General features: G+C 44.8%; 1 protein-coding gene across 1 annotated transcript in view; it reads right to left on the bottom strand.

The window, feature by feature from the left end:
• Positions 1–1,042: 1,042 nt before the first annotated feature.
• Tspan2 (tetraspanin 2) overlaps positions 1,043–22,477 on the bottom strand; it is a 42,111-nt gene continuing 20,676 nt past the window's right edge. The window contains exons 3-8 of the mRNA XM_036191282.1: positions 16,915–17,012; positions 15,032–15,106; positions 13,922–14,020; positions 12,520–12,591; positions 6,484–6,567; positions 1,043–3,326 (exon numbers count right to left, since the gene is read on the bottom strand). Of these exons, the coding sequence (XP_036047175.1) occupies positions 3,261–3,326; positions 6,484–6,567; positions 12,520–12,591; positions 13,922–14,020; positions 15,032–15,106; positions 16,915–17,012 (494 nt within the window). The 3' untranslated portion in view covers positions 1,043–3,260. The remainder of the gene's footprint in view (positions 3,327–6,483; positions 6,568–12,519; positions 12,592–13,921; positions 14,021–15,031; positions 15,107–16,914; positions 17,013–22,477) is intronic.

The raw sequence follows: 22,477 nt of genomic DNA, 5'->3' as shown, positions 1-22,477 counted from the left end.
AAAGGTTTCTGGCATATTAACTCAACACTTTCTGAAGCCAGCATAGACACAGCTTTGTAAAACACAGGGCATGATACTTGTATTCATCATGTTTTCTGTTTCCAGTGGATGGCATCTGAACTGTGAATCCCTTGGTTGGTTAGAATTATACCAAACAACATGTTGTATTGCTATAGTATTTTCACCTTTAAAAGACATCTAAATACAAAAAAATCATTTTATAGGGAAAAATGGGGGATGTTTAAAGAAAATAGAAAATTGTCACTTTTTTTTTTTTTTTTTTGGTGTTTCAAGACAGGGTTTCTCTGTATAGCTTTGGGTCCTGGATCTCGCTCTGTAGACCAGGCTGGCCTTGAACTCAGAGATCATCCTGGCTCTGTCTCCCGAGTGCTGGGATTAAAGGTGTGCACCACTGCCGCCCGGCTAGAAAATTGTCACTCTTAAAATACACACAAATACCAATTTGATTCAGATGAGTTAAATTGCTCTTTCTTGGTGATAGGAAATGGGCTTGGTGTTCAAGAGCATGCCAATGTGGCCATGAAAACTGGGCTGTGGGGGAGTCTTAGTGGCTGGCCTCCAGGCCACAGAACCCATCGTTACCAGTGAGAAGAGAGCAACTCACTGAATATTTGGTAAACTTATTTCAGAAGGGAGAAAATGCTATGTTCTTTACTGATTAGTATTGAGATTATTATCATCTCCCCACAAGTCTTGTTCTCAGCCAGCCACATCTGTTAGATTCCTCACAGGGATGGCCATTATGCAGGAGGACCATATTGGACCCAGGCTTAATTTGCCAGGCCAAGCTACAGATAACCGTGCTTTTTCTGGAGTAAAGAGGAACAATTTGGGTGGACTGGTGTTAGTTGAAACACATTGTAATTAGAATCCTTGGGGTGCTACCTTTGAGCCCACCTCACAATGACAGGCTGGAAGGATTACCAATCTGTTTTGTTTGGGTAAATTGGGTAGCTAATTTAAATAAGTGATGTGAAGGTATATAAGAAGGTACACTACAATTTTAAGATAACTCAAGCAAGTAAATACATAGAAAATTTAATTTGAAATAACTTAAAACGTTTGGGTTTGATCTCAAATTAGTTCAGGTATACAGAAATAACTGAAAATGTATACACATGTGCATGTGTATACATACATTTATCTCCATAATTTCATACAGGTACACATGTATTAAAATTACATATGTATAAACCCTCAAGAGATATGTATTTAAGATATTTATAGATTCAAGACATAGGGAATATATATCTCTATAGATATAGCTTTATCTATTCACATAAAGATATATATCCATCTTTACTCAGAGATGGAATTCTCTAATTTTACTCAGCACATTCTTTGGAAAGTTAACCCACAAAGAGGTACACTAATCACACATGACACAGAATTCTAGACTTATTCCTTCATGGTAAAAAATTATTTCTATTCTTCTGCTTATAGTTACTGTCATTTTCTTTAAAGTTGTTCACTCAGAGAATGAAACTCACTTCTGAACGGGAAATAATTCTGAGCTATAGTAACCTGAGCACACACTTCAGCCTGTTTTCTGTCTTCAGGTAGTCATATAAACTAAAGATAGAAGAAAGATTGACCTCTTTGTCTGCTTAAAAGATTGCATTTGTCAACTTCTGGGGTCTAATATCTAATATTATTTAAAAAATAATCTTTTGCTTCGGTAAAGTAGTCACACACAGTTAAGCTTTTAACTCTCTCACATTTTTTTTTCCTCTAAAAGAAGTAGCAGTAGCAAGAATGGATAAAAGAGAAAAGTAGGTGGTGCTCTGTGGGTGAGACCATCCCAGCAGTGTGTGTTTTCAGCAAAATACTGTGAAAGTTTCTTGAAGCATAGCACTTTAACACATGCTCAAAGTCGTATGTTCCTAGCAGGCACAGACGCTCCTCTTAGGGTTTCCAGAATCCCTCACACCTTCACTTTTGTGTGGCCAAATACAATGCTAAAAATTCATCCGTTATATCCTTTAATGAGTTGTTAAATCATGGCAAACATGACAGTTCAGATCCTACTGTGGGTTTCCACTTGTACTTCCAGCCAAAATTAATCAACCACTCAGGCCCCCAAAGAAACTGAGCATTCATTTCCACAGGGATTTGCTGAGAAAGGATATATGTGTGCTGTGGCTGTATGTATAAAAAGTATTTTTGATTCACTAACTTGCCTTTGTTGTGTGTACACATCTTGGAGGTGTTTATCTTGGTTTGGCCATGGTACTCATAATATCATAGATTTTTTTAAATTTTATTTTAAAGGATGAAAACTGTACTCTTAATCTATAAGGAATTCTCTACATGGATAAATTAGAAAAATGCAAAAAACATATGTAAACTCAAGTTCTGAGGTATTCCGAAGGTGCTGTGCTGGGGAGGGTTCTCCCACCCTCACACTGCAGAGCTCTTGCTGTCTGTCACTCCATCTGGAGAAGCTGAGGAGTGTGAGATAAAAGCTTTTGGAAAGGTGAGGCTTCCAGCCATTCAAAGCAGAGTCAGGAAAGAAGAGGGCTGCAACAACAGCTACCTGCCTTCCTACAGCAACTTTTCCCGTTCTCACTTTTATGGGGCACCTGCTTGTCTATGTAACTTTTCTTTCCAGAGAGAGGGTTCCTGCTTTTAAATACTTAGAAAGCATGATGCTTTCAAATTAGATTTTCCATGCTCTATTTACTTTTATAGATGTGTTTAGTTCTGAAACTGTGGTTTACTGTATTCTGGGGAGAAGATGAATATATAAGAAAACTTTACATTCAACTTACACATAGTCAGTCTTGACATTGATCTGTGACCCCTCAATTCTCATAGCTTATTGCTTCCATTAACTAGAAATTCTGCATTCTCTTTACGTATCTAACTTTCATGGCTGAAATCTGAGAAATGGACCCATTATCACATTTCCTGGCTAGGTTTTATAAATCTTTTAAAGCTTGATCACTTTTTTCCCCCTGGTACTTCAATAGGTTATTCTCCCTGCATACAAGAACTAGGGATTCCCAGGAAACAGATACCAGTATATGCAGTGCATCTACCAGAAACACACAGACCACATGTGACATTCATTCAAGGGGCAAATCAGTAATGAGTCAGACATACATACAAGTGCAAATATACAGCTAACATCCAATTATTTTAGCTTCTAATATCCTGAATATTAAAAATGAGCTGAGACAGCTCTTGTAACATTTAGCACGAAGACTCTGGATGACAATTTTCATGATGAAGTATCTTCAGATCACATCTCGTGAGTGTCGTATTGCACAGCAAAGCACCATGCTGAATATCATGCCAAAGATCTGCAACAGAAAGAAACACTCACCGTCACATGTGGGTTTGACAGAAAGATCAGCAAACTGGCAGTGCCTAGCTCATGTTACTAAATAAGCACAGCCAAGGACACTGGCTGTAAATGGCATTTTATATGTTCTTTAAGGATGGCTGTAAGACTTCTGTGATCTTTCTTAACAGACCAGTCTATTTGAAGAAAGGGCTCTGTTTCTGGCTCATAGTTCTTAAGAGTTATGAAAGATTGGTACATTTCTGGTTTTTTAATTTTATATTTCAGGTGAATCTCAGATTTATTTTATTCATTCAGAAAAACACATTCTTAATTTCTTAAGTAAATTGCTTATGGTCTAACTGTCAGAAAAGCTTTAGTTCCTACAGTAGTAAAGCCCTGTTAAACAGTGGGGCTTCTCTTCATTCTTGGTCTATTTCTACGCAAATGATACATGACTGTTTAACTCAGTAGTTCTATCAAAATCGTAAATGGAAGTAGGTGAATGATATTCCTGATTTCTTCTGTCTCTCGGATAGTTCTCTGAGAAGCCAAATACCTGGACAGAACTATTTTCCCCTCTGGTTTGCAGAGAAGAATACCAAAAGGTGCTTTTTGTCCTCGCTCATTACCCTTACAAGTCCACAGCCAGTGGGTACCTCTAAATGACTGGTAATGTTCATTTTTAAAATTTGGTGCCATAACTCTGATTCTCTCCTCAGTCCCATCCTAAGACAGACTAGGATCTGTGAATGGTCAATGCATCAAGGCAGGAGTGAGGAGTTATTCTAGGGAGGGCAAAGGCAGGCAGAGCTAAGGGCTCAGCCAGCAACGGTTTTAGGTCTGTGGCTGCCAGGACCCAGTGCCAGTGTGTGGCTGGGGAGACACCCAGTGGGCATTTGGTCAAGTGATTATACTGTGCAGTGCTTCCCTATGGAAGAAGGACTCAGGAAGAAACTCCTGGGGTGCTGATTCAATACAGACAAGCAAGGGCATTTCCTCCCTTTTCATGGCTACAAGATTGATGTGACTGCCACCTCATCCTGGTTATAATCTGAGGGGTGCCCTCTGAGAGATTCCTTATGGAAGTCATGAATCAGGGCTGTCTGCTTCTGTTGAGACTGCCTAATTGTTAGGACAGTCTACCTAATACCTCCATTAGGTGGAATGTTTTCAAACTGCTTGTGTTGGCTATTTTAATGTCAGCTTGACACAAGCTAGAGATATCTGAAAGGAGGGAACCTCAATTGAAAAAATGCCTCCATAAGATCTTGTAGGGAATTTCTTAATTAGTGATTTATGGGTGAGGGCCCAGTCCATTGTGGGTAGTGCTACCCCTGGGCTGATGGTCCTGGGTTCTTTTTTTTTTTTTTTCTTTCTTTAGCTGAGGATCAAACCTAGGGCCTTGTGCTTGCTAGGCAAGTGCTCTACCACTGAGCTAAATCCCCAACCCGGTCCTGGGTTCTATAAGAAAGCAGCTGAGCAAGCTGTGAGAAGCAAACCAGTAAGCAGCGCTCCTCCATGGCCTCTGCATTAGCTCCTGCCTCCAGGTTCTTGCTCTGTTTGAGTTCCTGTCTTAATTTCTTTCAGTAATAAATCAGGTGATGTGGAAGTGTAAGCCAAATAAACCCTATCCTTCCCAAGTAGCTTTGGTCATGGTGTTTTGTCACAGCAATAGAAACTCTAAGACACTTCTTCAGGACCATCACATGGGAGCTGCAAAGTTGCAATGAGGTTAGCCCCACAGCATGTGGGGAGGGCCTGTGAGCTGTCCCCAGGTTTGGAGGGCATCAGCATAGTATTTCTAGACACTGTCCCACCCTGTGTTCTGGATACAGAGAAGGGAAAAAAATTCTTAGGTATCCCCTAAGAACCACCAATTCATGGATTTCCTCAACATCCTTATAACCCTGCCTTTGTGTAGGCCATGAGTTAATCTACACATAGACAAGTAAGTAAATTCTATTTTAATATTAGCTACCATTGCCTAAATTCTGGACAGTGGGAACCACCTCTTTACTGAGTTCTGACTCTTCTCTTACCCCTCTCTCCAATCCTTCCTCATCCATTCTGCACTGTAGGTTCTTCTGGCCTTGAAGGCACCTGAAGCCCAGCTTCTCCGAAGAGTACACAAAACCTTCAATTATGTGGACCTGAAGGCCCTCCTTGCCTCTTTCATTACTCCTGTCCAGGGCTACCAATTCTTCCCATATACATTTCAAAACAAAACAAAACAAGGTCTCTTGTGGCTAGCCCAGGCATATCTCAAACTCGCTATGTAGCAGGAGATGATCTTAAATTTCTGATCCTTATGTCCTCATCTTGTGACAGGACCACAGGTGTATGCAGCACTGGGATTGAAGGTAGGGCTTTGTGTATGCTAGGAAAGCACTTTTACAGCAAGTCCACTTCCCCATTCTCTCTTCTACAAACCCTTATGTTTTTAAAGGACTGAGCCACCAACAGATGCCAGATACAGAATGCTTCATTCCTTTTCTTATGATATTCTCTTTGATTGAATTCTGGATTTGCTTATATTCAAAATATATAGAAAGAGGGTACTTATTAAATGCAAAACAGTGTGGTTTTATGTAGATTAATTTGTGACAACAGGCTATAGGTCGTACCCCTTTTGACTGTAATAATCTTGTAAGGCTGGTATGTTTAAAATTCACATTCTACAAATAAAGACATTGAAGCCTAGAGAAATTAAGAAACTCTCCTTCAATTTCAGGGCTTATAAGAAAACAATGGAGCCAGGAGGTGAATCCAGCTTGTGTGATACCTATGCTTGCCCTACACTGTCTCTTCAATGTGTAGATAAAAGACTAACTTACTGTTAGTTAGTTGGATAAGAGACTAACTTACTATCATGTTACTGTGTATTGAAATCACTTACCAAGGTTATGACTGGCAGGCTTACATGGAAAGTTATTGCAATGATATACTCAAGGTCATAATTAGGTGGACACTGAAATTTGTAGTACATTTTACAGGGCTACTACTGATGTATGTAATTAGCTTTGTTCTTAGGAGATGTGCTGTGAATGAAGGTTTTTTACCCATTTTGAGAATTCTCACTTAAGATACTGCCATCTCCATTATAAAAAGAAATAAGAAGTAAGGTTCTAATGCTTATTAGAAGGCAAAAAAATTACATTCTAGAGCTTTCTTACCGTGAGACCCGCAATCCCAATACCAACAATTCCAATGAGCTGGAGCTTAACACTGATTATGGTTTCAATGTTGTCAATGCAATTCTGTTTTGGAAAAAAAAAGTTAGCAGTAAAAACTAATTGTGTGACTCATCCCCTGACCCAGTCCTCCCATTTTCTAATATGGTCTGTAAGTTCGTCCATGTCCACTTCTGCTCCCGTATGGGTAATACCCCCGACAACTGTAAAGCAAGAGTGTGGTAAACGCAATCCTCCCTTTGGTGCGGTTTTCCTGTTAGGCCAGTGGTCTGCTTTAGAGCTCTGAAATATAGCTTCACAAAGTTGGTTATAGGGGACTTCAGGCATTCCAAAGCTTGATGCCCTTTCTTATGTTCAGCAAAGAAAGATAAGATATTCTCTAAATAATAAACCTCTATTGTCATTTACAGTTTAAAAGGCATTTTATACATTTGATCTATGCAAGGCATGCATTACCTATTAAGAGACTAAAATGTTTGTATGGAGTCGAATTAAATTATGGAAAGTCAATAATTAGGAAAACCAAGTCTTGGGAGTTAGAAGATCATTCCCTCTAGTGTTAGCTGAGCTGTGGGTTCCTATCCTTAAGAGGTCTGTGAAGGATGAGTTTGAAGAACTTTGATAGACAGGGTGGGGGCAGATTGGGCAGGGGGTAGGAGGACCATCTGTGACCATTATTAGTTTACCAGTGCCAAAAGCTTCCATTTGGAGTCCTCCTATGTAGAGGTGCGCTCTCAGCCCAGGTGCATCCTCAGGGTACACAGATCTTTAGCACTCCTGATACCCACACAAGTTACAGGAGCCGGTAACCACTTCCATGTCTCCCTGTATAGTTAATGGTTCTGCAGACCTCGGATCAGCCACTGGAGTGGACTGGAGGATGTGCAGCAGTAATCTAGAGCCTCCTCCCTCTGGAAGTTTGGCAGGAGGATGCAGTCTCAGAAGAACGATAATGCACTCTGGTGAAAGCCTGGTGCACTGCTGGGAACAGCAGCTCCCTGGCATTCCAGAGAAAAGCAGAGTCAAGTGGCAACACTGCTAGTGTTCCCTTTGCACGGACTCCCGGACACTGCCTTCCTTCTGTGTCAGGCACTGTTTAAGGTAGTGAGCACACAAAGGCACAAGTATTCCTCTGCAGCTTATCCTCCTCTCCTCAGAGCTAATAAGGTGCTCTTCTCTGCAGAAAGTCAGCCCTTCACTGGCTCTGGGTCTCCCTCCCTCTCCTCCCTCAGGAAGCCTGCCTGCAATCACCCTCTTTTCTTCCTATACATTCAGCCTTTCTCTCTATTAACATTTCCACTGGCCAAGTGACAGCACACTCAATGTTTTCAAAAGCAGCCTGTCCCTGACGTCCTCCTCCAGCCCTGCTGTCCTCCCTGCCGTCCTCCTCCAGCCCTGCTGTCCTCCCTGCTGTCCTCCAGCCCTGCTGTCCTCCTCCAGCCCTGCTGTCCTCCTCCAGCCCTGCTGTCCTCCAGCTTTGCTGTCCTCCTCCAGCCCTGCTGTCCTCCCTCAGCCCTGCTGTCCTCCCTGCTGTCCTCCAGCCCTGCTGTCCTCCTCCAGCCCTGCTGTCCTCCAGCCTTGCTGTCCTCCTCCAGCCTTGCTGTCCTCCTCCAGCCCTGCTGTCCTCCCTGCCATCTTCCTCCAGCTCTGCCGTCCTCCTCCAGCCCTGCTGTCCTCCTCCAGCCCTGCCGTCCTCCTCCAGCCCTGCTGTCCTCTCTGCCAGCCCTGCCAGCAGCCCTTCTTTCCATTCAGAGACAGCTTCTTGTGTGAAAAACAAATTACAAAACATGCGTTGGCTTTCCTTATTCACAAGGGAATACATAGTCATTGAAATTTGGAAAATAGATACTAATAAAACAAAAATAAGAAACATCTGTCCTCCACTAAGATCATAACTAATACTTTTGATGATTCTTGGGTATAAAAAGACCACATACTCAGCTCATTTTTATATTAATCTGTGTGCTTTTATGTTTAACATGAAGAAACTTCTAAAATACCTTTTGTATTAATTTTTTTTGAAGTATGATTCCTAGTGGCAATAAAACATATCCTATGAAAGGATCATAATTTAAACAATATCCTACTGTAGCGTGTTAAGAGATCAGTATTTGGTTATTAATGTATATTATTTGTAATGAACACCACTGCACTAAATTTTCTACCTGCATCTCCTCCCATTTTTTTCTTTGTGTGTGTGCCATAGGAGCTGTCGATCTTGTCTTTTGAGACTGGATCTCTCACGGACCCTGAAGTTCACCAATTAGGATAGGCTGACTAGTGAGCCCTGGGGATCATCTGCCTCTGCCTTCCCAGCACTGGGATTATAGACAGTTCCACATACCTGGATTTTCATGAGGTACCAAGGATTAAACTTGGGTCTTTGCTTGTGTGGAAGGCAGTTTATCAGCTGAGCCATCTTCCTGGCTTCTGCACATGTTAAAAAATTCCTTTCTTTAGGATAAGTTCTGAGAAGTAGAGTTTCTAGACTAAAGGGCATGAGTTCATTTAACATTCTGGGCCACATGACTGTACTAATCTCTAAGACTATTGTACCAATTTAAAAGAAGAAACCTTCATTTCACATCATTCTTGCCCATATTGTGTTATTAATAGGAGGGAAAAAAAAAAAAACTTGGCCAATTTCACACATCAAACAATGGCGTCTTGTCATTTAAAGATGCTGTTAATTTAAGATTGCTTGTGATTGCCTATGCTTTTTATGTGTTTAATAGTCATTTGCCGTTCATCTTTTGTGAACTCTTTTTTTCTTGTACTCAACTCAAACTACATAATTATCTCTCAGTGTGGAAGGCATAGCTGAAGTGTCAACATCTACACTCTTTACCGGGTTACCTTTCATCTGGTGTCTCCTACATGCCTTCACTGAGTCCTCGGAGCACCATGCAAACTCTGTCCATACCCCCACTGTGCACTGTGTCAACTCTAGTGTTTACATCTCCATTAGACAGTAGGTTCCTTGTTGGTGGGGACCTTGTCTCATTCATCTTTGGCTCCACAGTGCCTGACAGGTAAAGTCGGCAAACAGTGAGCTGATCTCAGCAGCACTTCCCTGGTGTCTGACCCCTCCTCCCAGTGTCCTTTTGGCTGCTCTCCTTGGCCCAGCCTTAAATGGTGGTGTTGCTTAGACTGTTATTCACATTTTCCTTTTCTTCAATATCTCATGAATCAAATCTATGTCTATAACTCTAAGATTACATGTCATAGATACTTTAATATATCTCTTAAGCCACACATCAGATTTTTCAAACCACAATGTTAAAAACACTGAACTAGGGGCTGAAGAATGAATCATGGTTAAGAGTAGAGGACCCAAGAGTTTGGTTCCCAGCACCCATGTTAGGTGGTGCACAACTGCTTGTAACTACAGTTCCAGGGGAATCTGTCTTCTCTGGCTTCCTTGGGTAACTATGTGTATATCCACACCTTTCTTTCTCATATATGTATACATAAAACATCAAAAAAAAAAAAAAAACCTTTAAAAACCTACTGTACTGTTCCTTTTCTCTCGAATTGGCCCTTTCTCCTCCAATGAATGACACCATCTTTTGTACCAGTGGAAAAGCCAGTGGTGAATTCCCATCTCTGATATCTCTGTGGTCATCAGTACTGAAGATGTTACCTTCTCCTCTCTATTCCTACCATTCCACCCTGCTTGTTGCAGCTAACCTTGTGTGTGGCAAGGAGCAGTGAAGTCTTCAGCTGGTCACCTCATTATTCATTACCCATCAACCTTTCTCATTACAGCAAACTCTATAAACTACAAATCCAACCTCTTCCATGGCTCCCTAAGCTAACAGCACAAAGGCTAGACTTTTGGATTCACAAGGGGTATCTAAGACCCTTAGCCATGTCTCAGCATTGAAACAGTCCCTCCTGGAGAGAGGAAGGAGGCTCACCAGGCTCCTGAAAACCTCCCAAGAAACTTACAAGACTCAGAGAGCTCAGAAAGTTCCAAGACACTCAGGCCTTTCCCCAATGTTATCAGGAGCAAACACTTTCTGGGGGAGAGGAGACTCTTCTATGGGGTAGCCACCTGCGAGTCACACAGGAGACTCTAGAATGTAGTTTTCAGAAACTGTCAGTCATGCTAGGTGTCATCTTTGTTGATGCAGCTTCCTAGGTCAATTATAAGTAACTGGCCCTGTAAGTAGCTCTTCACCCAGGCTCCTATAAGTAACTTCAGTAAACTCATTGGTTCACTAGGCTGGACTTGGTGGGATTGTTTCTTGGTCTATGCTGACTGAACAGAAATAGACTCTCCAAGAGAAGTAATGATAGCTCTTAAAGAATGTGTCCCTTCTCTCTGAAGAATTCATCTCTCACAGGCATCCTGGGTTTTCTGTTTCCACTCAAAGATGGACTTCTCTGCAAACAACTGTCCCCTCAGAACACCTCCATGTCTGCCCTGTCTCCTTAGCCTGGAATGTCTCCTTCTCCTTCTTCTGCTTACTGAACTCCTATTCATCCTTTGAGGTTCACCTTGGCAACCACAGCCTTCCCTGGACTCCTGGTGAGTCTGCTGTGTTCCTTTTAAAATAGCCTTCACTTAGCTCATGTGAAGTCAACAGGTTCCTTATGGTGTCTTCTTCAGTCAGCCTGATGCGATGTTTTCAGTGGCAGTCATGACAAACTGAAACCCACTTCTCATCTCTTTACTACCAAGCACCTAAGTGCATCAACACCGTCATCCACAGTCTCACATTTCTACCATAGCCAAGCTGCACTGTGCTCTCTGCAACTTGACTGAAACTCTGACATAGTCGGAAAGGGTCCTGTAAGCACCAAGTCTAACAAACGGCTTTCAATCTTCATTTATCCCTCTTCTTCCTACCGGACTCTGGACAAACCACTTCCTCCCTCCCTGGGCTTCCACTCTGGACTCTGACTTTCTTGTCACATTGTTACTTCTCTTCCTTACTCTGTAACGCTTTCCCAAGTAATCTCATTCACTCCTATGGCTTCCTTGTGCTGAGATTCTCTGCCCTGTGTCATCCCCAGACCCTAATGTCTGAATTTTATCCGCCTCCAGGATTTTCTCCTTTCATGGACTGAACTCTCAGTGAGCAGCACCTCTGCCTGCCCACCCACCAAGGCAGGGATCCTGCACCCCTAGATTCCTCTCACACGTTTCCCTGTCCTGTAGATCTGCCTCCTAGATGCCTCCTTCCCTGTTGTGTGGGGCTTGATTTAGAACCGCATCTTCTTCCAGGTGAAATGGGTACCACCTAAGTGGTGTTCCACCGTGAATGTCCAACCCTCCGCTTACCATCATCAACACACATGGTTTGAGGATGGTTTCAAGGCAGAAGTGATTCTTGCTTCACAGTCTGCTGAGAGCAACGGACTTCCTAAAACCTCCGGGTACAAAGTCAAGCTCGCCTCTCCCAGAAACTTCAGACAGCATTCCTCTGGGCTCCTGTTCTCCTCCAACACTGGAGTAGAGTATCTTCCCAGCATGACCCTATTTCAGCTGCTTCCTTGGCTTGGAAAGACCTCCCTTTGTGAAGACTCACATTCTTCCACACAAAGCTTTCTTAACTCTGCTGTGTCTCCACGGTTCCCTGGACAGACTTTCAGCATATCACTTACAGCCATGGGCTAGCCCATAAAGCCACCGAGGGAGGGGCTGTCTCTTCTCATACACTTGTAGAATACCTGACAGAGCAGTTAAAGTTATCAGTGCTGTGACTGTCCCCAGGAAGACATGGGGGACACAGACCTCTGGCTCTGGTAAAATAAATTAATATACCTTAAGTGCATGGCATAGTCACCGGCAAGCAAGCTTCCCATCATCCCCTGGAGTGTGAGGAACCTGACCTGGTGTTGCTGTTCATTTCACATGGCATGAGTAAGGCTCAGGATCCACTAGGAGACAACCTCCCAGAATCCCTGAAGGAAGGACCTGAGCCCCTGGCCTCTACCCTGACAGCAAAACCTCCTCACAGTAGGGAGCTGGTGGTGGTGGTGGGGGGGATTCCAGAACATCCAGCTTACCTTGTGGTCTGGAAGCTCCTTTGGGCAGGTGGGCTGGACTTGTTCGGAACTTTCTTTCCCACAGCACTGAAACTAGAAATCGAGAAGACGCGTTAGGACCTGTGGGGGTGGGTGGGACGGCAAGAGCCCTGGCTTGAGGCATCACTCTGGCTGGCAGTGCCAAGGCTGCAAAGCAGCTCTGAGGCCCACACTGCTATTTCTGGAGAGTGAAGGAAGAATCACAGAATTGTGCTAGCATCCCGGGAACATACTTCTCCAAAGCTGGGTAAGTTTTATTGTAGGAAGTGACTTGAGGCAGCGTCAGGCAAGGAGCTAATTGATGGTGTCCTCCATGAAGCACCACTTTAGAGACCTCACATGCCTCACATGCCATTCTTCAGACCTGAAGTCTGAAAACCTGCTGAAAAGCAAAACTTTATGAGCTTTGGGAAGAGCTCATTAGTCAGGGACTATGAGAAGAGAGGAGACGTAGCCACAGGAAAGCCCAGGGCCAGAAGGGCAGGCATGAGTGCTGGCTGGGAAGACAAAGGGATCTGTGTGCTGCTGGATGTCTCTGGGGAGCCTTCTAAGACACTCTTGTCATATAGAGCCAGGTACCTGGTAACACTTGGCCCAGAAGTTCACAGTTACTGCTCCAGAGTGCACTGCTTAAGAAGACAGAATGGCACTGGTCTGGCCCCTTTCCTCCATAAGCCTTCTTGACTGTATGCAGCTGTAAGCACCGCACTCTAGCACATTCCCATGGAACATTCAAGAAGGGAATATCATTGTCTCCCCACAACCTTTGTTTTATAACTCAGAGTGAGTGGAGCAGAGCTCAGAGGCTAAACTCGTTCGGCATCACAGGGCTGCAGTTGAGCTCTCCGGGCTGGAAGACCATCATGCCTACTTCTGTCATACTACAATGTCACCACTGAGAGGAACTAAGTGCATTTGGGTGGCTTCTCAGTGGCCTGCTCATGCTTTTGGTCTCTTTTGGGCCCATACCCTGACTTTTTGTCAATCTGTGGTAGGCCTCATTCTAGCCAAGGGTCTCCACAAAACACAAACTGTGGTTCTCATCAGAGCTAAAATAAGAGGCAGCTGCTTGCACTTATTGGATTTCTTTTTCTTTTTCTTTTTCTTTTTCTTTTTCTCTTTCTTTCTTTCTTTCTTTTGGTTTTTTGAAACAGGGGTTCTCTGTGTAGCTTTGCGCCTTTCCTGGAACTCGCTCTGTAGACCAGGCTGGTCTTGAACTCACAAAGATCCATCTGCCTCTGCCTCCCAAGTGCTGGGATTAAAGGCGTGCACCACCACCACCCAACAAATTTATTTTTATTTTTAATTTAGGCGATTAGAGAAAACCTGGCTCATGCATGATCTGTAGAAAATGTGATGACAAGAAAGAAGTAAAGTTACTCACTGCTGAGTGGAAGGTAGTGAGAGTACCATTTCCTCTTCCCCTGTCTTTAAGGTAATCGCTGTATGCCTCCTCATACATGGTCTGTACATGCCGTATAGCCTGAAAAAATACCAGGACACAGTGAATGGGAAGTTGCAGGCACTGTCTTTTTACCAAGAAGAATCCTCTCTTTCATGTCCCACACACTCCTCTGAAGATGGAAGGTCACATTGACCAAGAATGCTTTCCTAGGTCAGAGCCACCTCTTAGAGCAGGGCTTTCTAAACCTGACAGGTTTCACTGCCAGTAGGCACATCTAGGCGATCCTGGTGAGCCGCTGAGGGATCTATGGAATCATGGCTCCCTGCCAGCTGAAAAGCAGGTATCACTGCCAAGGAAGATGTTCTGCATTCAAACATCCACGGGTTTCAGCTCTGTATGGAGCTAAACTACAGCATGTAACCTCTGGATACAAGCAGCCATGCTAGGAAAGTTTCAGGAGTGACAGTCACTCATTTTCATGTTTATCATTTCTAAGCTTAAGTTCATAAACAGTATGGATGGCACATGGGTTCACTAGAAATGCAACCCTCTCAAGGCCCCATTTTCCTTCCTTTTCTTCCCACTCCTCTCTGTCACAGCCTGCTTACCCTTCTAAAGGCCCCATGCCCCATGGGCTCCCCTCATAACCTGTTCTGGGCACCAAGGATTGTACTTGCACATAGCAGGTCAGACGCTAGCTTCTCATGATGTGGCGCCTGTCTAGGCCAAGCCTTTGGGATAGGTACAGGGATGAGAAAGTGGGATCTTCCTCCTTGCCCCATTCTTGTGTCTGTAACCTAATGCCTGACTCATTTTGAATTAGGGAAAATCTTAAACTAGGAAGCTAGTTAAAAAACAAACAAACAAACAAACAAACAAACACAGACCAATTTAAGCATTGATTAGAAACCATATTTTACCACTCATGTACATATGCTGAGCCCTGCACACTACTAGGGTAAAAGGTTCTCCTTACACAGTTTTGTGAGCTATTTTGTTTCTTAATAACATTTTGGGTTGAGTATTGTATATTGTTTTTCATACTGAAGAATACCTTAGCAACCACAAATATGTCTAGGTGTTACTTACTACGTCCTTGCCTATAAAAGCAAATACTCCAGTTGTTACTTCGGCGGCAAATATCACCAGCAGACAGGTAAAAAACTGTGGAGAGAAAGTACTAATTTCATTAATTTACTCCTTTTCAGCTTATTTAGCCTGTTTATGTCTAGTTCCCCTGGCAAGGCACTGGGTAAGGCCACGAGAGGTTGTGGGGAAGCTTTGATGCTCTCTGTCTCTGTGTGGTTTGTCTGCTATTTCACTGAACAATTGTTTACTGAGCATGTGTGCTGCACCAGGCACTGTCCTTCATGCTGGTCATCCAGCGGTAGACAAGATCCCAACCCCTCTGCTATCATAAAGCTTATATCAGGCAGAAAAGGCACAGTGAAAGAGTAAAGGCTTTAAAAATGCACAAAGGAATATTATCTAATATATTCTAATACATTATCTAATTATCTAATAATATCTATATAGCCACATAGAAACCCTGTCACCTAGCACAGTACCTGGCAGTGACATACTCTGTAAACACTTGATGACCAAGTAAGTTCTACAGAGAGGACATATGGACGGCCACAGAAAGTTGCCAGTGAGGCTTGAGCTTGGGAAAGAGTGTGATGTGAGCAGTGTGGTCTGGACGGCTTCTTTGAGGAGACTGGAAGAGGAGTAGAGGTATGTGCAGGATGTGTGTGTGTGTGGGGTATGTGTGGGGTGTGTGTGGGGGGTATGAGTGGGGTGTGGGGGGTATGTGTAGGGTGAGGGATATGCGCAGGGTGTATGTGTGGGGGTATGCATAGGGTATGTGTGCAAGGATATATGCAGGGTGTGTGTGTGTGGTGTATGTGCAGGGTATGTGTGCAGGGGTATGTGTGGGGTGGGGGGATATGTGGGTATATGTGGGGTATGTATATGCAGTGTGTATGGGTGGGTATGTGTGGTGTGTATGTGTGTGTGTGTGTGTGCAGTATGTGCAGGGTGTATGTGTGTGGGGTCTCCTTATGCATAGAGTTCTGCCAGGTCTTAGGTTTGCTGATCAAACTCAGTTCTGTGATAATAAAACAGCTTTCCAGCTATATTTGGAGAAAGAACGGTGGGGAGAAGAAACAGACACCCCACACGGCCGCAGATCTGAATCGGCAGGCAGACATGGAAAACCCAAAGAATGCAATGGGAATGGGAAATAAGAGGGCCTCAGAAGACCCCTGCCTCAGGCTCCCTTTGAAAAACACAAAGCTGGGGTTGGGGATTTAGCTCAGTGGTAGAGTGCTTGCCTTGCAAGTGCAAGGCCCTGGGTTCGATCCTCAGCTCCAAAAACAAACAAACAAACAAAAAAAACCCCCAAAAAACAAAAAAACAAAAAGAAAAAAAAAGAAAAGAAAAGGAAAAGAAAAGAAAAAGAAAAACACAAAGCCTTCCCTCTGTTACTCACTGCCTTTAGGCTTCAGAGTATCAGCTGGTAACAGGTAACAGAAACTATTTTTGTTGTTGTTGTCTTTTAAACAGAAGCTGCTGGTTAAGATAAGGTACCAGAAGGATGTTTTGCTAAGTTCTTGATCTTAACCAGAAATGCTTTCCTTGTAGATAACAGTTTTTTTCCTGACTATGGGAATCTTTAAGCTGCTGCATACACAGTGAAATATTATTATTTTTAAAGAATAATCAATTCGTAAGCACTCTTCCCCAAACATCTTTACACTGATGACCTCATTGTTTTCCCATTTTCCATGAGGCAGGAACAAAGATAATTCTATTCTCATGCAGGAGATGGAGAGAACAGACATCAGAGAGGAGGGTCCAGTGCCAAAGCTTTAAGTCCTAGAGTAGCTAGTACTTCAAACTAGGTCTCCTGACTCCTCCAGAGAAGTTTACCAACACCCCAGCCCCATGCCCACCTCATAAACCCCACTTACTGATCCGAGCACACACTGTGACTCACGCATGGCTCCACAGCACCCGAAGAATCCCACGGCCATCATCAGGGCCCCAGCTCCAACCAACACATAGAGCCCTGTGGACGAGAGGCCAAGGAGACCATTCAGAGCCTGACTAAGGTTGGGCGAGTCGAGCACAGTGCAGAGACAACAGCCCTGCCTCCCACACCAGCCGGGCTCTGGCTTTCATCTCGGTACAGCATTCTGCTGTCAACTGTAATGGCCATGCTTACTAACTACATTTCATACATACTGGCTCACTCAGCAAAGCCATCCTGTCTACTGTCATCCGAGTGAACCCATTAAGAAACTGAACCTGAAGGAAGCCAATCAACCCATTTGAGGGTGCAAAGCCAGTGAGATGAAGAAGCCACCTCTAGCTACTGCTCAGAGCTGTTTCAATAAATAGTCACCATATGCCTCCTAAAGTCCGGCTCCGCACCTTGGCAGTGCTACCATCCCCACAAGGCCAATGATACTGAGTCTGGGAGGAAGCTGAAGCTGGTACCACAGCTGGGACACAAGCCCAAGCCTTCTCTTAAGCCCCAGAACCTCTTGTCCTCTGGACTTAAATGCTGTCTCCATCACCCAGAGACTTGAGGCCAAGGGTTTGGGAGGGAACAGCAGCTGTGAGTAATGGGGGAGCAGGGACTCGGGTGAGGACAGACGCATAGGACACAGTAATAAGTCATCAGCTTTGTGTGACTTTTTCTCCTTTAGAAGGCAATGCTGCAGATAATAGACACATGGGAGACCACGTTACAAAACAAAACACAACAAAATGAACAACCAGTGAGGGTGGGTAATAAGGTAACAGACACCCACAATATTATTATCATTGCCATGTTCTAACCAGAGCTCATTGTCCCCTGTTGGAGCCCACTAGGTTTCCTAGTGGCTGTTCTCAGCAGGACTGCATGGGAGGTTGACTGGACCATGGGCCTGGGTACCAGGTATTGGTAAGAGTCTAACTAGCAAGGGGGAGGTCTTTTGTTCCACCCCTGAGCATTGTTATAAATAGACCTTTGGAATAAAGTTCTGTGCCAGGGGATAAGGATCCAGGCCCACCTGAGTCTATCCTGTGTTTTCTCTCTGTGTCTCTTCTATTTCTAACTAACTCTCTTATCCCTTAATCCTCAAGAGTTCCTGAGGTAAATGTGGGGGCTGGTCTCCTACAGTCTCCTCCTGGTAATCTGAACACAGTTGCTATGTGTGTGACAGACTCTTCTTGTCATGCCCCGTTGTGTGCACCCAGCACAGGTTACTAGAATAGCTTTAGTGAAGGTTGGGAAGTACTGGGCACTATTTTCTCCACTCTTACACAGAGGCGCTGGGCCCTAGAGGGTCAAGCTGTTGTCCCAAGGTCACAACCTGCAATTCTCCCCCAGGGGCCGGCCATCCTGCCTCCTGAGCAGCAGCAGCAGCAGCCTCACTTTGAGTGGTTAGAAATTTCATCTCCCAAGCCAAGCCCCAGGAGAGTTTCCTTACAGAGAAAAAGGACATGGAAGTGTGGGCTCTGGAAGACCTGGGCCAAGCCTTCCTGACTTCCTCCTCTGATCCTGAGATAAGGGAGAACACAATGCTGGGCTGTCTCTTGACTCATGGTGACTGAGGCTAATGGGCTGTTTTGGTTTTTTTTTTTTCCCTTTTGCATTTTAGTCAGATGAGTCACCTGGAAACCATTCTTGTTACCCGGAGGTAGGGGGAGGGGCACTGGGGTCCCACCCCTGTGGGGAACCCCTGAGTCTAGCACACAGGCATTTCCTGGGGCTCCTCTGGGTTGCTCACCAACGGTTTGTGGGCAGGCCTGTCTGTGAACAGACCTGGATGGGGTTACTAGGTAGCTGCACCCTTCCTGCACCTCCTAGACCAAGACCAAGAGGTCCTCAAGGTACTTCTGGGCTCTGAAGGGGAGAGGGCTGGCTTTGCAGTCTGGAGGGACCCACACACTTCCTGCTGGCCCAGCTCCATCACTTCCTCCAGTTTCCTCTTCTCCAAGAGGACCATTTCATGGGGGTATGGATTCCATTTTCAAAACAAAGGTACTGTCGACTCCACCACCTGAACACCTTATGTCTTCAGTTCTCAGAGCGCCTTCATTTCCACCATCTCCTCGCTTCCTCAAAGCAGTCTGGTTGGGGAAAGGGAACATCCCTGCCACGACAGAGGTCAGAGGCAGAAGCCCTGACTCCTGCCCCACACTCCTGACTGAGACAGGCTAAAGAAGCAGCAGAGAGGGCAAGACTGCAGCAGCTACATCCCGTCCGCTCCTTCCCATCATGCCTCAGGGGAGAAGAACCGTCTTAACATACCGATTTCTTACTTAGAATGTCATTGCCTCCCATCACTGCTACTACAGCTGCTGTTTGATCCAGCGTGAAGATAAGGTTAGGGTCCAGCTCCCTACATCCTCATCTAACCTACACTTCAGGCAGCTGGAAAGCATCATGGCCTGACCACACCCTCTTGTGGTGTGGGCTGGACCTTTGCCGGTTCCCACAGTTCTCTGCAGATTTCAGGTCTGAAAAAAAAATCAAACTTCTTTTACCCTGCTTACAAGTGCACAAGTGAGAAACCTCAATCAGTAAACATTTATCCCATGGATAGACTGAAATAAATTCAAAGTTCCAGATGGACTACCTCATCCCACCAAGCATCTGTCCTTAGACACATGTTCTGAGATCCCATTATCAGGTCACCAAAGGGCTGTGTTCTCCAATGTCAGCCAAGTGAGATGGGGGCCTCATATCCTGAGAAGGTCTGAAACAGAAATGTAATGCCGCTGAAGAAGCAGGTGCCCAGTGTATAGGGGGCTCAGTGGGCACAGTTCCCTTGGTCTCTCTGGCAACCATCCTTGCCCTTCTGAAACAGCGAGCTAGCTTCCCGGCAGATGCAATCACTCGAACAGTATCCAATGCCCCATTGTGGGCAGAACAACCTAAGTGTCCTAGCAGCTTCTGCTCCTGAGGCCTCCACAGCAAGCCTCTGTTTGCATGAGAAGATCCAACTGTCCTGGTTTCAAATGAGCCTCTCTCTGGAGCTGGAGAGAATCACAGAGAACCGCATACACAACAAATTCCTTGGGCCTACCAAATCTGGCTATAAGATTCTGCACAATGTAAGGCCTTCTGTGGTTTCCAAGGATGCCTTATCTAACTGCATCAATTAGCTTATAGCTACATTTTAATTCCAAAATGGCTTCTGTAGAGTCCTCTTTCCCCAAGAGTACACAGGACAGTCATGTGACCTGCTTAACAGCTCTTATGTTTTCTAAGCCCTAATTTCCTTGATTTGAAAAGAGAAAACCCCTTTGAAATTGCAGTTTTGTCATTAAGGCCTGGGCTTTGTGATGCCAGTGAAATGCTACCAGAAACAGCTTTTCTTGGGACACCTTCCCTGATGATTCCATCCTCCTCCTCAGAGTTCACAGTACAGCGACTGGCAAAGGATCAAGAGAGTCTGTGAAAGGCCCACTGGCATACACATTGAAACAGCCTTGTTGGAAATGGATGTATTGGCATGCTCACCAGCTCCAGTGACCCTGGCAGCAGATGGTGTTATGCAACCTGCTAATGATCATTTTCTTCATCTAAATTTTTTTGTCTCTGCAGACGTCTCCCTTCCAACTTCCCTTGAATACACATAATTACAGCCGTCACTTAGTCTCCATGGGGATTAGTCCCAGGATCCTTCACATACCAACCAGTGGATTCACAAGCCCCTCATAAAATGGCGTCGTGTTTGCATATAACCCCTCACATCCCTCTGTATCCTTTAGATCATCTCTAGGTTACTTTTAATGTCTAGCATAACACAAATGTTCAGTAGTTGTTAGTCTGTATTATTTAGGGATTAATGGTATGAAACTGTCTGTACATGTTCAGAAGAGATGCATTAAAAAAAAACAACAACTTTGATCTGGGGTTGCTGAATTTGTAGATACTGTACCAACGGATGTGAACCCATCAATTCTAAGAGTTCACTTTATGCGTTTAGAGTAATAGATGAGTCCGAGTTCATGGGAAAAGAAAAGACTACTTGGTGCTTTCTAAATAACTGCTGCTGCAGCTGCCAGTTAGCAAGTACGATTTTAGGTGCTTTGCATGTCTCCCTCCACATCACTGGTGGGAAGGACCACTTCCTGTTGTCTCAGCCCTCTCTGGGTGGTACCTATGCTATGCACTTGACACATACCGTCTCAAGAACCTGCTTGATGACAAAGCCCACCCCAGCGGCTCCTCCACTCTTCCCATCATCTCCCCTCTTCATCAGGTGACCTTTCTGCAGCATCCCCTAGTACAGGAATAGCGAGAGTCTGTATTTACTCACGACTCAGCCTAGTTCAGTCGGCACCGCACTTACACAAGGTCACAGTTCACAGCTAACGAATCAGAAATTCAGAAAGTGAAAACTGCACATCTGTAAGGGGTAAACTGGAATTGAGCTAAAGTGCACACCCCAAACCCCCAGGCTACATTTTCAGTAGAGACTCAGAGCAGTGAATTTTTTAGGTTTTTAGAAACCTGCCCATGTATAAACAGTAGGGGAGTTCTTGAGAAAAGTTCCTGAGTTTGTCTTCCTAGGTGTTTCCCCCAAAAGAACAGGCTAGGGGAAATCTAGAACTCTGGGCTGCCAAACTGGCTGTAGAGAAGCCTTCTCCTTCAGGGTTGTGACCTTCAGAACTGGGATGATTATCGATTCTGATTTCTTGTAGAATGGCTTTGGAGAAACAGTCCAGATATGGCAGTTAGTTTCTCTCTCCGTTATCCAACTGAGCTTGGTGTCAGGTATGAAGTTAAAAAATATTACCAGAATGAGTCAGAGTGTTTATAAAGGCAAGCCAGCCCCTGAATGTTTAGCCACGGAACACTTTCCTTCCATACAACCTCCAGCCACAATCAAAGCCAGGCTCTGGGACTCTGAATTCAACAGGGAGAGACAGATGCAGCCAGGCTGTGGCTCCTGTTTGTGTGGGCACCCCCAATGGAGAAACCTGCTCACATCCTCTACTCACAGACATGAGCTCATGCGCTCCAGCCAGGGATCCAGCTTCCTGAGGCAGAGAGGACCACTCCCCACTCCGTGCTCCTAGAAGGGAGACCCCGAGGCAGCTGCCCACCCAGCACACTGGGAAGGGCTGGCACAGGAAGTCAGATGGGCAGCTTGTTAGGTTGGGAGGAAGCAGGGACTTGTCCCCAGGGTTCCCTGGAAGAAACTAGAGTGGAAAAGGTCTAGGAAACCCCGAGTAACACAAGCCCCTCGCTGCCAGCTCCAGTCTTGCCAGCCTCTTCCTTCCTCACCTACCCTGGGTCAGCCTCCAGGCCTTGGCCCAGAGGGACATTAAAGGGTAGCAGCAGGCGGCAGTTGGTCTGACTACCCTCTCCCTGTCCTCATTTCCCGAAACCATGTCTTCCCGCTTTGGCTAATGCCTGCCACTCTGTCCGGCTTGAGCACTGGGTACAGAGCACTAGGACAGAGAAAATCCTTGGAGGGAGAAGGATGTGAGAAGTGAGAACATCCCTGCGCACAGGGGCAATCCTAC

This window comes from Onychomys torridus, chromosome 6 (assembly GCF_903995425.1).
Source record: "Onychomys torridus chromosome 6, mOncTor1.1, whole genome shotgun sequence".
NCBI classification, from domain to species: Eukaryota; Metazoa; Chordata; class Mammalia; order Rodentia; family Cricetidae; genus Onychomys; species Onychomys torridus.
The sequence above is the reverse complement of the archived record's forward strand: the minus strand, read 5'-3'. Positions and strand labels throughout refer to the sequence as shown.